Here is an 18156-nt window from a genome sequence, read left to right as displayed (position 1 = left end):
CAGCTCCGCAAAAGCACAGTTGACACCTACACGTTTGAAAACAATGACTGTGTTACCATCCGATCTTGTTTTGGTTGTTATATTCCCATACGTTATCAAAGTCGTTACGGGACGGTGAGGTAGCCTAGTGGTTAAAACGTTCGCTCGTCACGCCGAGGACCCGTACTCGATTCCCCACATGGGTACAATATGTGAAGCCCATTTCTGGTGTCATCCGTTAAAATATTGCTAAAAGCGGTGTGAAACCAACTCACTTACTCAACGTCGTTACGCCTCTCCCATAGGGCCAATAGGTCGAAAACCATGTAGGTGCTGAGAGGAGGGTCAAACTGGACTGACAAGGCAGAGCAACTAAGTGATGAATAACGTCAATTTCAAATGCACCTTTGAGACACAAACTTTATTACAAATAAGAAAATGACATCAAGAAGTAACAAACAAATAACGCAGCTCCACTCTTCCGACAAAATCCAAAACACCACCGAAAAAGGTCGTCAGCAGAACGTTCATAATACTGTCCAGACGATACACAAACACCTGCACTCTTTGTGCTGAATAGTCCTTGAACTTCAGGGAGACGTGTTATCTAAAGAAGAGAGGGGATGAATGGTGATGTTAGCATAACTGAACAACTGGCATTTGAGAAGAAAAACTCAGAGAACATTCCATGGCAGGTTTTACAATGGAGCATTATGTGGATGTCGACCTTTGTGCGTGCCAGAGAAGGTCATGTAATAACAGGAAGGAAAGTGAACATCCTGTTATGATAATATGGAAGCGTAAGAAAGATTTCTGTACAAACAATGTGATAATGTTGGAGAATATTCTGTAGCAATGGCTCTGCGCAGTGTTGGAGAACATTCTAAAGTAAGGACAGGGGCGTGTCGGAGGAAAATTCTGTAGGAAAAACAGGGTAATGTCGGAGAACATTCCTTAGGAGTAATAAGGAAGTGTTGGGGAATATTCTGTAGGAATAACACGGGAGCGACAGAGAAAATTCTGTTGGAATAACAGAGAAGTGTTGGAGAACATTCTATAGGAATATCACCGACGTCATGGAGAACATTCTGTAGGAATAATAGAGAAGTGATAGGGAACATTCTGTGAATATCAGGGACGTGTTGGAGAACATTCTGCAGGAATAACGGGAGCGACAGAGAATCGATGAGATACAAATACCTAAAAATCATTTGAGGTCATTCCAATGTAATGCCAGTGTAGGTCACAGAACATCCGTCTGGGTTACCTGAATATGGTCAGAGCGCATGCTTTAGTGATGCCTCAGAGGCCAATGAGACGTTAAATTGTGATACCCGTGGAGGGCCTGAGGACACCCTTTCTAGGGTTGGGGAGGCAAGACGACATACTTCACTCACCTGAGTTGACTTCATCGGGGCAGTCATACTCGCAACATGAACCAGGCCGTCGTCTGAAATTGGCACACTTTGGCATCTCGCACATGACAGAGCGGCAGATGACCTCTCCGTATCCAAGGTGACACGAGCAGGTGACACAGGGGTCAGTTGGGTGTGGTACAAGACCGAGTGGAACCAAAGACGTCTGTCCCCGGAAGTACTGGTTGTAGCAGCCATATTCCAAACACTCTGCGCAACATCCGTTCGAAAACTGAAATGACAACGAATAACACGGTGTATTTTATGTACTGAATGTAGCGGTAGAATTCCCTATAATATTCATTTCCTCGGCGATTTCGTTCACATTTGAAATTGTTATGTATGTTATTCATAACATATAAACAATATATCATTGCAAAGGTCTAGTTCCTGTATTTTTAAAAATAATACTGTCCAAACAGTGATTCGAACTCCTTTGAGTGAAATGCTACTTCTGTGACGTCATAGTGTTACTTACTCACAACTAGTACATGCAGCAACATAGAATATACACAACTTGTCAAGAACGAGGTAACGTCCTCATATCACACCACAATCCCTAACTTGTACAATACAAAGTAGAAATGTCTTCGGGCAAGCTGGAGTGCCTATGAATTTACACCCCATTCCTTTTCAAAATTCCAGAAATATCACGACGAAATGATCTTCACACAATCTACCCATCTAAGGATTCGAACTCGGGCTCTCGGCTTATCCAGCGTACGCTTTAAACACCAGTTAATGGTTACTCTACTACCAATAAAGATTCGTCAGTTAAAACCATTATATTACGATAGCAATTGAAGTTTTAGCCAAATACTCTCTATAATAATAAAACCCAGAAATACGGCAAATGTCTGCTTGTCATAATAATGACAAGAGCGAAAGGCTGTGCTAATTTACTTAAATTTGTAGGGCTTTTGCAGTAGTTTCTGCACATATATTATTTGAGCAAAATATTTCCACATATTTTCAAGGAACTATTTACATCTAGTTCAACAAAGTAATATTTTACGAGACGGAAAAGGAATAAATCAATGGGGTCTAAGTTCATGGTTTTTGTTCATAACAACGCTTAGAAACTATCGTCTGTGTTAATAGGTTGAGTACGAAAATATTAAAAAGTATATTTACAACACTGTTACAAGTTCAAACAAACGTGCGCCGCCATATGGCTGGAATATTGCTGAGTGCGGCGAAAAACTAAACTCACTCACTCAAACAAACGTACGCCATACGCCAATGTGAAAAACGCAGGACTCACCCGAAGGCACGGATTGACAAGTGTTGTGTGATTACAATCCGGGTAACTGCAGGTGTACATGTCATCATCACCGCACGTGCAGGTGAGACACCCGAAAGTTGTCGTGTGCCCTTCCTCCACCATACCGTCCCTTGAGGGACAGCCTCCCACCACACCTCCAACGCAGACCACAGCAACGACGATTAACGTAAGCATGGTGGTACGGCAAGGTGCTCTGTTTGCTCTCTCGCTATTGTCGCTATAAGGAAACGGGGGGTATTGTGTTGGCTTATATAGCGATGCTGGGGCAGGGGGGCATGTCAAAGATAGTGGAGGAGTATTCCCTCCCACTTACGTCTCTCTAAACATGATAAGGAGCTCACACGTACTCACCTCGAAAATTGTTTATTCGTATATTTTTTTCTCTGATGCAACGCCATTTAAGCGGATGTGAAGTTTCAGAAAAATAGAAACAGGATTCTATTGTGTTGTTACGTTGGTAGAACCATATATCACGCAAGGAAGTGTAAACAACCGGAAAGAACTTGTAAATCACTTTTAGGAAGTAAAAACATTTCATTGTCTTACATTATTTTAACATCGGAAATTAGAAGAACGACTGCTCAATTTTGAATGTTGGAAACGCTTAGAAATAAACATATATAAAATGAGACCGTGATCAGTGAGTTTAGTTTTGAGCCGCTTTTACCAATATTCAAGGAATCCCGTGGCGGGGGACACCACAAATGGGCTTCACACATTGTACACGCATGAGGACTCGAACCCGATGTGACGAGCCAGTGCCTTAACACTAGGCTCCCCAACCGCTCCTGGCAATGATAAAGCTAAAGGTTAACGTGTTTGGTAGTCTCGCTGGGTTGTGTCTCCAGATGTGAGTACGTTGTCACGTTGTCACTTACGTTGAATCGGAGTTAAAACTTAGAATTGGTCTTTATCAAGCCACATTTGACGTGTGAGTCGATAAAATGGTGTTCAGATGTGCTGGCGTGAATAAAGCATGACTTATGGACCCCCTGAAGATCCAGGTTCAAACTGGTCTCCACAGTAATCAATCTTTGTCGCCAAAGACGACTTACTTGACCGCTGGTTAGGCTCGCTGACTTGGTTTACACTTGTTTACATCTTATCCCAATTGCGTTGATCGATGCTCATGATTTCAATCATTGAACTATAAGCCCAAAGCCCTATCATCTACAGATTACGGTCGCACTGCTAAGTGTGTCGTTGAGCAACAAAACACAACGTTGAGCAAAGACGTTGCATGAATATTGCTTAAATACTGAGCAAATCCATACACACGCATATTTACAATCTTACCAAAACAACCATTTACATTTTGCGAACTTAAATGCGACTATGAGTTGATTTAAGTTGAATGTATTGAAAACTAAATTAGGGTTCACGAACGAATCATGACAACAAGCAGAAATGGTCTCCACAATGGTGACATTTCCCCTCATGTAAACAAATTCCAAGCAATTTGTAAGTGTTAGGCTTCGAGTCAGATACTTAACGTATTGCGTTTCTCTCCATCCCAATGTTATTTCAATTTAATAACCGTCTGACGGTTGGAGGCGTGCCATGATGCCTATATCCGGACAGCAGTGATAGCTCACACATGGGAACGGCCATTGTGTCACTCGGAATAACTCGGGAAGTTCCGTCACCGATTTTTTCCCACGATTCCACCGGAAACTGCCTGCGGTTTGGAATGTATGAACTGGGCTTGTTTACATCCTTGTATGGTGATGAATGATGGCGTACAACGCCAACGGACATTATTACCGTCTTCTCGAAGACCTTCATATAGACATGGAAGAGAATTTTAGCCTTCCGTGTAAAGCGTTCGCTCTTCGACCCTAAGACCGAGTTCGGTGCCCACAGACTGATAGAAAGGATTGAGGTTGGAAAAATTGCAAAATTCATGATCACCCGTCAGTTCAAGCCAGGGACTGATAGGTATAGACGGTATATGACCCTACCAGCATACCTACCATCATATTCGAGTCTTGTATGGTCTCGCCGAAGGTAATTTGCATCCGCGCAAGAAATGCTACCAATATGTGCAGAGGCCAAGTGGACAGATTGCACCCCCACACCACACCCCTACTTAGTGAATCTAGTTTTACGCCGCGTTTAGCAATATTCCAGCAATATCACCGGAAATGAACTTCACACATCGCACCCATGTGTGCTCGTAATATGTGCACCTTTTGACTCAGTGGTCAAGTGGATAGAGTGTGTGCCAAGATAGCCGAAGGTATCAGGTTCAAATCTTCGTCGGATGTTACCGTTGTTGTTTCCATATAATTGCATTAAACGAATGAATGGCAAAAAACTAATAGTCTGGAATGCAGTGAAGTGTATACAACTGGGGTGTCAGTGTCAAAAGTGCTAGTTGGTTCAGGTTTATCAAAAACCTTCGCCTTAGTAGATGTGTCTCCGTCATCGTGTGTTCGTTTTGCTTCACGACGTAACAGATTAAACCACACCTTCACAAACACACGCACGCACGCACGCACGCACGCACACACACACGCACGCACGCAGGAATATAAATTACAAACGGACCACGGGACACCATGTCCCTGTCGCCAACCACGGTACACCATCTCCCTGTCCTCACTGACCGACAAAAAGTGATATCTTTAGAGATTGTTTCAGTATACTTAGGTAATTTTAAAGGCATTATTTCATCTCACCTCACGTGATAAGAGGGCTGGTTGGATTTCATCTCACATCAGTTCATGATATCAATCACTCGTTTTCAGAGTTGAATGTCGATAGGTAATAGGTCGCGACATTTAGACAGCGAACACATAAACCTTTAGGGTCGATGTATTAAGCGGATCGAGCAGTTCGAATAATGACAGTGCCGAGAAGAATTAGATGTGTCCGTATTCCCATGTTTCAGCCAGCCTCGAGATATTTGGGTTAAGTGTGAATACGTGATCGCGTCGTGAGAACCGGGACATGACAATAATGACTGCTGCAGTTACATCACCCATTACCATTAGAGTACAAACGGTATGGTTGTTACAGAAATTAGTTCACCGCCTAATTCATAAAATATGCAATGAATGTCAAGGAGGTAAAGAAACAAAATGGCGTGTCCCGTTATTTTCTCGTAGATTCTCGCCATATAGCGAGACTCAGGATATCCGCGTTATGGCGTTTTGTTCCTGGAAGTGAGGAATGTACATTCTAAGCTGTTCACTGATCCCTCGGGGGCATGGTTTGTTTATGTCCCCTGAGTCTGAAGGGTTTGACGTACCCTTGATGTTTGTTAGCATTCCCTGAGCCCGAAAGGCTCAGACCAAGGTACACCATCTCCCTTTCCCCGACCACAGTACACCATCCCCCTGTCCCCGACCCCGGTACACCATCTCCCTATCCCTGACCATGGTACAACATCTCCCTGTCCCTGACCACAATACAACATCTCCCTGTCCCTGACCACGGCACACCATCTCCCTGTCCCTGACCACGGTACATCATCTCCCTGTCCCTGACCACAATACAACATCTACCTGTCCCTGACCACGGTACACCATCTCCCTGTCCTCGACCACGGGACGTGTTTTGCGCCATGTGCAACAGATTTCGTTCAACTTCAATTATATTGTTTCCTGAAGAAATGTTGAACGCTGACTTACAACTTGCAGAAACACGTGTACATGTCAACACGAAATAGCCAAGCCAAGTAGACACCAGACGCTTCGGGAACACATTTGTTTATTTAACATATTATTTTCTATCAACCAGTAACCTGGTCGTAAAAAGATCGGTGTAGAAATATAAATGTCAATGTTAGAGAGTAACCAGTCTCAATTAACAAAAAAAACAGATTCTATTGGTCGTGAAATGGAAAGCAGCCGTGAACGGATTGCTGAAAAACAGCAATGACAGGGGTGTTCTTCAAAATAGACAAATGTTTTAGATGAATAATATGCAAGGTAACCTTGCTGTAACCGAAATACCAGTAATCTGGGATCTTTCATATTCCATGGTTAACATGTATGTGGGAACAGATCAACAGAAAGTATTGACATCAGGAACGCTTTCTGAAGAGTCCAATGGATGCATATGAGTATACAAGTCACCATAATTAATGTAATGATTTTCTTGCAGCTTTCACGTCACTTTCAGATAAGTTTCATTTAGATTCATCCGCTTGGGACACCTGAGATATCACTTGGAAATACATGCTTTAAAACTGGACCACCGCGAATTCGAGAACAGAGTTGGGGCGTTCGTCAACAACCGCCCCTTTCCGTAAACCCCCTTCGTTACTCGGCTTGTCCCGGAATATCGTTATTCGGCGTGTGCCGGAACAACCCGACTGGGTCACTGAGTTAAGGTTTGTCAAGTGACAGTCTGGTGTCTAAACAAGTTCAACAGACCGAAATAGTGTTTGAGTATGGTTTTACGTCACTTTTAGCAACATACCAGCAATATCACGACGGGGACAACACAAAGTGGCTTCCCACACTGTAACCAAGAGGGGAATCAAACTCGGGTCTTCGGTTTGACGAACGGACGCTTTAGCTGCTAGGCCACCCTACCGCCCAAACACACCGAAATAACAAATCGATTATGGAGTGCCATATATTGTTCCACATCATTGAATTCACAGTCGACTCGCCACGCACCAAACATAGGGATAGCCCATCTCACAAATGCAGGACTGGTCACCCGGGGCTGTGACTGTGACGTCTCCAAGCGGCACAATAGGAAGGTCTTGGACTGGCGCGAATGGATAAGGTTCGTCCCATATGTTATAGCAGCCATAATCCTTGCATCGGTCCGAGCTGTTCTGAAACTGTAGCAAATTTCATGTCCGAATAATGTCAAAAACATTGTCGTGGTTCAAAACATATACCTCTGCTGTACATAATGTTGCAGTATTGAACACAAAAGTTAAGCGCCACCCACTAATTTTGATGTGCTACTTTGGATACTCAATGGTAGCTATCATAACGAGATCTATGACTGTCATTGACATCACTGGTTTGATTATGTTTGGCAACTAAACGGGTGATGACGCTTTGATGACGACCCATTTGCCATGCAATGGACCTGCATGACATGCCAGCTTTTTTCTATGCCTATCACCTTCCATCTCTCAGCGATAGTTACCTTTTTCCTCACAATGACTGATTTTCTGACTCTAAAGTGAAAGGAGAATCTCACAACAGACCGGTGAAACCAAGTGTGTGAAACTTTTCAAGATTCAGATGGTAGGGAAATGAAGCTAGACGTGCAGAACGTTTTCTTTGTCACATCTTGACAATCTTAGGTTCATGAATCTATGGAAGGCTAATTCAATTATAAACATTTATATTTTTTATTTATGATCATCAGTGGTGAAATCAGGACAATATTAAAATAGTGGCGCTTAACATTTGTGCATGATTGTGTATATATTAAGTGGGGTAGCCTAGTTCATACCCCGCATGAAGTCTATTTCTGGTGTTCCCCGCCGTGGTATTTCCGGAGGATTGGTAAATGCGGCTTAAAACCATGTCCACTCATTCAATAATTGGGTCTTCAACACTGGATCCAGTCCCTAGCATATATTCATATTTGGATTGACTTGAATATATATAGTCCCTCAACACTATTTCAGTCATGAAGCAGGGCTGTGTATAATCAGTGGTTTTGAAAGATAAACCAAAAGTTTGAAAGACAAACCAAAGGTTAATGTTATGCGGTCCGTCTTTTTATGAAGCTCAACTAATGATTGAGCCATGCCAGTCAGGAGCCATCAGAAGCAGCAGTCTCGATTATCTGCCACAACAGATTCCATAGGCTTTAAACGACAACATTCTGACTGCATCACTTGAATATCAGTAATAACACCGGTGTTCTTGTACAAGGTGAGTGAGTGAGTTGGGTTTTATGCCGCTTGCAGCAATATTCCGGCAATATCATGGCAAGGGACACCAGAAATGGACATACACTGTACCCATGCGGGGAATCAAACTCGTTTCTGTTTAACGACCATTTTAGAACACTTCCTGCAGTGCGAGTCGTGGAGAGGGAGACTGAGTGAGTGAATGAGTGAGTTTTACACCGACGCTATATGGTAGCGGTCTGTCAATAGTCGAGTCCAGTGATCAACAGCATGAACACCGATCTGCGCAATGACTAACCGATGACATGTGTCAAGTAAGTCAGAGCCTGACCAACCGATCCTGTTTGTCGCCTCGTATGACAAGCACAGTCGCCTTTCGTGGCAAGCACTGGTTGCAGAAGACCTATTCTGCCTCGGCTCTTCACGGGCACATTTTCACTGGCTGCTATTATCACAGTTTGGTAATTGTGCTGTTGGCGTCTACACAAGCCTCTGTCCTGAACACAAAGGCGTCTACGACAATAAAAGTACCAAGCTCGCAAATGAAACAGACAAAGTGGGGATATAGAATGACAAAGTGGGATGAAAAATTATATCCGACCTTTAAACGTCACAATATTGACACTGGCCTTTCAGAACGGTCACTGATATGGACTACTAATTGTGATACTGATAGTTTCAGGCTTTCCCTGGTCTCTCTGTCGTTTATTGTTTCAATTTATCATCGAATTAATTATTTGACACCACGGGCTATATTGTAAATCATTGAATGAATAATATAAAATATCTTTTCTGACACTATGTAATGTCAACCCGGTTAGAATCAATCTCCAGGAGCCCGTGATCAGGTTAGCTAACTTTTTATGTTTGTTTGCTTATTTGTTGTTAAATGCCGCAGTCAGCAATATTCCAGATATAAGGCAGAGTCTGTAAATAATCGAGTGTTGAGCATCAATCTCTGCAACTGGGATGTGACATGTGTCAAACAAGTGAGAGACTCTGACCCCCCAATCTCTTAAATTGCCTCTTACTACAAGCATTGGTTACTGAAGATCAGCATTACCCGAATCTTCACCGTTCGTTAACTTGACTGATTCATGTTACAGCTGAGCTTGATGGTCACTTCATTGTCTGGTCCCAACCCGATTATTTACTGGATAGTGAGTGAGTGAGTGAGTGAGTGAGTGAGTGAGTGAGTGAGTGAGTGAGTGAGTGAGTGAGTGAGTGAGTGAGTGAGTGAGTGAGTGAGTGAGTGGCATAGAAAAACGTGAAAGTTACATTCTGGTTCAGCAAAGACGGGCGTCGCGAATTCTTTGCACATTTACACTTTTGTAGGTTCGTGTGGCCAAGCAATCCAGTGATGGATATCATGAACATCGTCTAACGCCGTTTCACACCCCAAAACGGTTTAAAAGGGTACTTTTTGTTACCCTTACGTTTCACAAGCATTGGTAAGATCGGAATAGTGTTTTACTGTGGGCAAGAGCATAATGACAGCTGCGGTATGGCACATGGGGCAGAGCTACAAATAACTTTCTGGGCCTAGGCTTTCGAGGCTCTCTTAGCGCTTAGATAGTCGTAAGTGCCATACATTAACATTAACTTACAAATGTCTTAGCACTAAGAGCGCTTCGAAAGTCTAGGCCCTAGGTCATTGAATTGAGTACTTGCTTGTGTTTGTCTCATCTGGTAAACCAAATAAATTGTACCCACTTCACTGACACTCAATTGGGCATTGTGCCAATTTCATTTCAGTTCAGTTCAAATATAATAAAGCTCAAATACTGGTTTACGTGCTTGTTATTTATATTTGATCTGTAATACGGAGAACGATCAGAACGTTGCCAGATGCAGGTGTTGAAATCGAACCTCTCAGTATACCTCAAGTATTTTATCTATTTTTGTATTGTACCATAAACATTTTATTGCGTATTTACAACAAAAATCAAGCGTACTTGTACGTAATGACTTAATAGGAATTGAGTTTTTATAGAAATATTTACGTGATTTACGCAGATATACAGCTCATTTGCTCCTCTGTCAGGTGGGCTTGTACTATCAATATGGGATTAGTGCGGACTAGTTCGCGTAGACGCGTGCACGCACACACGTCCATAACACGTCGATATTTAAGTGCAACCATTTTTAATCCGATTTCACCTAACTTCCAGCAGAAATTACGTCTCCAGTCCAAACCTATGGAGGACACTTACTTTGTATACGCCGAATTCCCCACATGGGTGCAATGTCCCACATCGTCATATTGATAGAATACTGCTAAAAGCGGCGTAAAACAAAACTCACTTACTTCAAAACAGGGGTTGTCCTCGTGCTCGACGTCAAAGCAGATGTTGTCACAGATTATGTCCCCTCCCTGACAAAAGCAGATATCGCATCCTGACTCCCACTCTTCAAAGTCGTCGCGGACCACCCCGTCCACCACACAGAACCCGTCGATCCCCGGGGTAACGTCCACCAATACCAAGAGTCCCACAAACACAAACATCGTTAGCTGGCTGAGTTCAGTGTGTGTGTGTGTGTGGAGCTATTTAAGGCTGTGTTTATACCAGACGCCTCATTACTGCCATTAAAGCGTTATCGTCTATTTCAGTATATAAAAACAGTGAAATCTAAATAATCCGAAAATTTATTTACTAATTTTCCAACATATGAAAAGAGGGAACTTAAATAACCCGAAATTTCACAATTTCAACTTTACAATACAGGGGAACAGCGAAGCGTTCATAATCCAAAATTTCAGATTATTTTTTTTCAAAATATGAAACGACGAAGCCTAAATAATTCGAATGTTCAGTTTCTATTTTTGATACGCGAAAACAGCGAAAATGAAATAATCCGAACTGCCATATCCAGACAACTGGAAGGTATTTTCTCAAAAAGGCGGTATACCCAGTTTGGCATCATATCCACGGAACTGAATAAAGGGTATAGAACACGACTCCGAGGATTTGGTACCAAATGTACACTCGCGGAGGAGGGATCCTCTTGACTCCATGAGGGTTCCAGAGGTGTTATATCCAACATATGAGCCATCAAGAATGTGAAACACAAATATGCATTATTTTCAATTTGTGCAGTGTTTTGTATTCATGTACGCAGGAGAACAATATTGATGGAACAGCCAGCAAAAGATGGAACAGCCTGTGTCAGCTGGCATACGAATGACAGACAACACCCAGCCTTGCATGCGCTCTAGCTGCACGTGAGGTTTCGAAACGTGTACTTCAAAACCTAGGTTAATTTAGAAGTGAACAGCGCAAAGTCACAGCAGATGTCTACCTGATTCTAGAAGTAACCTACATTACTATAGACAAACTCGGAGATAGGTCTATAAAACGAGGGGCACGTGGGCGAGATGTCTAAGGCGCTAGGCTTGAAATCTGACGAGCTTGGAGGTGCCGAGATCTAGCACACCTGAGATTGGGCGGAAAAAAACCTTGGAGTCAACTATGTACGCAGACCCTTTCAGTGTTGTCGCACACCCATATAGATTGTATCACCTATTTCAGCACGGCTCCCTTGGGAGCTGCATTCGTCGCCTTACACAAGCATGCTGCGTGTTCTAGTGTACAATTCACAACCCCGGTGCACTTAAAAGAACCCACGATCGAATCCGTTAGTATGTGACCAGAGGCCACGAGAATACTACAAACACCTAGTTGCCGGTACAGCAACGTTAACGTGCAGTAAACTTGGACAAAGTAGTGTAACTGTGACTGTGACAAATGTTAGTATAATAATATAGACTTTGTGTACCCCTCTGATTTTGTGCCCGAATGAGTTGGTACCAGAATCTGGGGTCGTAAAATCCACATATGTTGTATGCTAGTTGTTAATGTACCGGAAATATGCAAATCGGAAATTGACACAATGGACGAAATTAAACACGTGTCAGTCAATGAGCATTGTACCTTCTGACAAGCCCCAATGTATTCACAATTACAGCTGATAACTCCACACAGTCAATGACCATTGTACTTTCTGACAAGCCCCAGTGTGTCCACAATTGCAGCTGATAACTCCACACGAGTGTCATTACTGCCGATCTATTCTACTGGCAATGTACTGGCATGTGGCAGATTTGGTTTCATTTGCCTCAAAAATGGGACAAAGACTTCTTGGTCCGTTGTTGTGGTGAAAATTACAGTATTTGTTTTGCCCCATGTATGATTGGATGTTTAATTTGTCATAAGGGGCGGTGATGTAGCCTTGTAGTTAGAGCGTTTTCTTGTCACGCTGAAGTCCCGGATTCGAGTCTCTACGTGGGTACAATGAGTGAAACCCATTTCTAGAGTTCCCCGCCGTGATATTGCAAGAATAGTGCTAAAAGCGGTGTAAAACTATAGTCACTCTCAAATTTGTCATGCATTTTAGAGTGATTGATTTGGTTAAGTGCAGCTACTTCACAGTGTGAGAAATCCCAAAGTGAGTGAAACAGTGAGATTTATCAATTTGTTAAAACCAACAGCACTGGAATGATGGTTTGTGCCGTATAGAAGGCGAATCAGAGATTCGAACCTATGGTCAGAAGATCCTGGTGCGTCTGAGAGACGTAGCTCTTCCAAACAAATTCCAGCACTTTGCCTCCCGTTAATATACATCTCACATTTCAATTCCACCGATGTTGCTACATTTGCAGTAAGTGAGTGAGTTTAGATTTACGCCACCTTTACAACTATTCCAGCAATATCACGACAGGGGATCCAAGAAATGGGCTTCACACATTGTACCCATGTTGGGAATCGAACTCGGGTCTTTGGCGTGACGAACGTACGTTTTAACCGCTGGGCCACTCAACCGCATGATATCTAAATGAGGAATGAGCTGTTTGCTTGCTTTTTTGATAAGTATACAGCACCTGGTGAGTGAGTGAGTGAGTGAGTTTAGTTTTACGCTGCAAGCGGCAATAGTCCAGCTATATGGAGGCGGTCTGTAAATAATCGAGCGAGGACCAGACAATCCAGTGATCAACATCATGAGCATCGATACAATGGAAAACAATGACCTGTGTGAACCAAATCACCGAGCCTGACCACCCGATCATGTTAGTCGCCTCTTACGACGACCATGGGTTACTGAGAGCCTGTTGTAATCGGCAGGTCTGATGAATTAGAGCCCCATAGTCGGCACACGCATGGCTTTATTGCATAAAAGCGGAAATTTAAGCCGAGATTTCATACATGTAGTAAATATGGGTCAGTGATTAGTACCTAAAACATCCCCAACTGGTATGTAACCTACATTCATCCAAAGTTCAAAATACATTATCTTACATAATGTCATATGTCATAACTTGATAGCAGCACAATATATCAAAGACTCAGAGTGACCCTGACTAGGAAAATTACTGATAAATGTTCCTCCAACCATGTGTTATGGTCGACAGTTGATCGGATGTTCAACTGTATACACATAGAGATCAGATCCCGCGATAAGGCGGTACATGTATGGTGATCAGATCACGTTATAAGGCTATTTTGCTGAGTGCGGAGTAACACTACACTCATACACTGGTATGTTGAATATATTACTTGCATGTACAATTAGTGTAACTCACTGTCAGACTCTCAATATAATATTTTTTCACATTAGGTATGACAATACGGGCACCGACCTGGCCTGAAATGAAATACACGTTATTTACCAATACACAAAACCTACGAGGGGCTATACCAGTATAATAATACTATACCAGTGTTTACGAATGGGGTTTCTAAGTAACAGGACATTGGGTCCTGTAAGTTTCAGATGTCTGTCTGACTCACTGAAATTTCACAGGACCCACAGAATAAAATGTAACACACATTTCAGATTTAACATTTCTCATAATTGGCATTGAAATTATTAACATTATATAATGACAAACATTATAAACATGAATTTATAAACAGTGAACCAGTGTCACATGCCACAAATGACAACTTCAGACAAAATCATTGTAATATATTCTGTCAGACACTGGGACCAGCAGGTTGGGGACGTCTGTCTGACCATTGGCAAATCTGCCAGATTTGTCAGAGGGTCAGACACTATTCGTGAACACTGCTATACAGAGAACGCTCAAAGCACTGAATATTAAAAAGGTCACTATGGAATGTACGTGGAAAATGAGTCAGTTTGTCAAAATGACCGTGAGGATATTCATCTCAGAGAGCGATGGAGGAGCTAGGCCGTATCTGCAGCGGGAAACATGTGAATGATATAGAGCATTCATCAATATCACACAGTTATTTTTATCATGTCCATATCAGAAGTATTTAGGGCTGAAAACATGTTGACAGCCAATCGTATCCCAGTGACTGGTGGCAATCTGCAGCAAGCTCCCAAAATGAAGAGGATACGCGTTTGATATCATTGGAAACTTTGCAGAATCTAGTTTTCAAAACCAAGCTGAAAAAAATGAAACTGTCTGGCAACGTGTTTGATTGAATTCTCCATTGTTACAGTTGCATTTTGGTGGATTATCGATGAAAAATATAATCCTAATCGATAGCTGATCAACACGTCAGTAGATCGGGTTTAGCACCTGCTGTCAATGTTTCAAGTAAATCTGCGGTGTTCTGTGCTGTTACGGTGCGACAGCCTAGTGGCTGAAGCGTTCGCTGACTCGCCGAAGACCAGTGTTCGATTCCTCACATTGTGCAGTCCATTTCTGGCGTCCCATGTCGTGTTTTTGTTGGAATATTGCTAAAAGCGGCGTAAAATCATACTCACTCACTCAAAGGTTGCTCTGAACACCTCAAAGTATTACGCTTTGTTTTTAATAACATGCACTGATGCGTATACTACATATGTCTAAGGTTGTTAAGTGTTATGTAAAAGCAAATTTAAGATCAAACGAAATTACGAGTCTAACAAAGGATAAATGCTTCCGTTTCCTTTTTCAAATACCCAAACACTCTCTAAAAATATGCAACACTTTTTTGTCCGAGAGTATCATTCAAAGGTCAGGGCTATACGTAGCTGGAAAGTACAAATAGCATGCAACTCCAAAAACGCAAATATGACATTGCAATCAGTACTCACGTCAACAATAATAAATAATGAGAATGTTATTTAATCGCTTTCATACACTCAAACTACAGAAAATAATAAGAAATCGGCCATACCAGTCAGCGAATATAATGATACACAAGCCCAACGCATTCTATTGTCAGCCCGTCAGCAAACGGTAATACGTTGGTGGGCGTGGCCCAGTCTGTGTTGCTAGATAATCAGTTGCCAAGAAATCACCTGTATTTATCTATAAACAGATACTTTCCAAACTGTGCATCGTGTGCTCGTCACACAGAAAACTCCGGTTCAGTTCACCATGTGTGAAGCCTACTTCTGATATACCCTGACACACGCACACAAGCTCGCACACACGAGCTTGCACGCTCGCTCAGCACTATGCGTTTTCAAGAACCTTTGCCAAAGACGAAATACTTCTGTCAATAGAAACCCGTGCACGTGCACGATCATTCAGCGTGGTGTATATGCTCGAATGGTTAACCTGCTTCAGATAAAGTATTGTTACTTATTTGAAAAGTAAAAAACGACATCTGACTGGAAAGAATTAACACTTACGTTGGACTTACCGTGGGTCTGTTTCCTGTTTGACGTTGTGGTTCATGTAATTCTGTTAGACGAAACAATACAAACATTCATTGAAATAACACTAGGCTAATTAGATGGTAACAAATTGAAATTAAACATTAAAATCGTCAGTGCTTTAACATTTCTGTTATACGGTTAATCACTGAATCAAAATAGAATTAAAAAATATGTCATTTTACTAGTCATGGAGGTAGTGGACTGGCCACAGCCTTGAAGTCCCCAGATTCAAACTCAAATCATATAACCTCTGATCTTTCATTGGATGTGAAATTTAGTTAACCTGGTTTCCACTGTCCTTTGACAGTGCCAACCCATTCTGCTTTCAAAACACCGTTTAATCAGCATTTAAACTTGCAACGTATACGCTGCAAGAGTATTGTATCGATGTGGCACTATATGTGTTGTTCTCTAAGTTATCATTACTACGGATGTTGTTTTTCACAAGGTAAACATCTAATGACTGAAGTTGGTACAAAATATAATATAACACCAGAAGATGGATTAGGTCCATTCTGTATAGTACTTGTGTAAGAATCTGAATTTCATTTTATGTTACAGAGTCCATTTTATTCAGATTTAAGCAAAGGTAGTTCGCCTTACTGCTACTGAAATCTCCATCTTCACAGAAATCGAGTAGGCTTAATAAAAGTGATAATTCGTACATTGTATACTGCCTTGCAAAGCATGCTTTCTTTGGACCTAAGAACGTGGTGCGTTGCTGGAAATAGATAGAGTCATGATTCTCAAACCTTCGTTATCATTAAAATTGGCGCACCATATATTTTGTATAATTGTGTTGCATGGCTTGTAATGTGGGCCGGTGGTCTTATTTACTCGTGAATAAACCATTTACTTTTCAGTACACTTTCATCACAAGACTTGGTTTTATTTGATAAGGACATTAAAGTGGTAATTTCCTCACTATTTCTTTTATTTGCCTTGATGAAAACGTGACTACTTTATGCTTGACATCTGTTTGATAACGCTTGAAAAGAATTTCATTTCCGTGCGTGTATGTTGGTGTGTCAGGGCTGGTTATCTTCTCACTTTAACATCTGTCCTATAATATTGCAATCAAACTTATGAATTATGATGTCTGACATTGCATACATATCAGTTGTATTAACTAAACGACCTTCCGTGTAAAACTTTCCGTGTTAAACGAGTTAATGATTTGGTATTAAACGAGCGAAAGCGAGTTTGATACGAAATCTTTAACGTGTATAATACAAATGGTATTTCACGAAGTCGATGTTAGTATTCTGTTTATTACTCGCCAACATAAGTTGACGGAAACTGCGGCGAAATTGCCTATAGTGTCAGGCTCTCAGCTTTGTATTAATTTTTTTCCGCGAGTCAAGCAAGATCTAGTACCACTGAGACAGTGACATTAGCATTGTGACGTCACAACTTTGAACCATTTTGAAGTCACACGTCAAGCGGTATTACACTGGCGAAATATTGCAGTAAAATTTTACACTGCAGTATCTTCAACGGGTTAGTAATATGCATTATTTTTATAAGTTTTCATAGGAGTGAACTCATAAAAGACTCACAAAGCTTATGAAGTGGTTAGGATTTCACTTTTCACTGAAGTTAGTTTTTTTCAGATATAAACAAACATCTATTCACCACACATTTACCACATAACTGTACTGCAAACACTGTCTGGGGACACGTAATACCCCACTTTATCTGATCCCAGTAAGTTTCCCCATCCCCATCCCCATCCCAACCCCCACCCCTACCCACGCTCTCTCACCCCAGACCGACCTTAAAATCATCACCACCGCTACTGGCCATAAATTATGAACGGCCCCTTGTCTCCTGTTGTGCACATTCTGTACATCTATCCACAAGTTCACAACCACCACAAAACTCCAGGCTGTCTTCGTTTTTCCTCTTTCGCTCAGCACGTAAGGTGATTTCATTCGTTTATCCACGTATTTCCTTGTTCGTTTCAGGTAAGGTGCGATTTTGCAATCACGTCAAGGGACACAACTCTACCAACTTCCGCAAAC

General features: G+C 41.8%; 2 protein-coding genes across 2 annotated transcripts; both read right to left on the bottom strand.

The window, feature by feature from the left end:
* Positions 1–381: 381 nt before the first annotated feature.
* On the bottom strand, positions 382–2909 carry LOC137282945 (kielin/chordin-like protein). Its single transcript, XM_067814586.1, has 3 exons — positions 2659–2909; positions 1377–1626; positions 382–586 (listed from the first exon to the last, which is right to left on the bottom strand). The coding sequence occupies exons 1-3, from the start codon at positions 2851–2853 to the stop codon at positions 570–572; spliced, it is 462 nt and encodes a 153-aa protein (XP_067670687.1). The 5' UTR covers positions 2854–2909; the 3' UTR covers positions 382–569.
* A 4322-nt stretch (positions 2910–7231) lies between these two features.
* On the bottom strand, positions 7232–11021 carry LOC137282880 (uncharacterized). The gene is made up of 2 exons (XM_067814582.1): positions 10824–11021; positions 7232–7480 (listed from the first exon to the last, which is right to left on the bottom strand). Exons 1-2 carry the CDS (start codon positions 11019–11021, stop codon positions 7289–7291), a joined length of 390 nt encoding a protein of 129 aa, XP_067670683.1. The 3' UTR covers positions 7232–7288.
* Between the last annotated feature and the right edge of the window lie 7135 nt (positions 11022–18156).

Source organism: Haliotis asinina, chromosome 1, assembly GCF_037392515.1.
Source record: "Haliotis asinina isolate JCU_RB_2024 chromosome 1, JCU_Hal_asi_v2, whole genome shotgun sequence".
NCBI classification, from domain to species: domain Eukaryota; kingdom Metazoa; phylum Mollusca; class Gastropoda; order Lepetellida; family Haliotidae; genus Haliotis; species Haliotis asinina.
The sequence above is the reverse complement of the archived record's forward strand: the minus strand, read 5'-3'. Positions and strand labels throughout refer to the sequence as shown.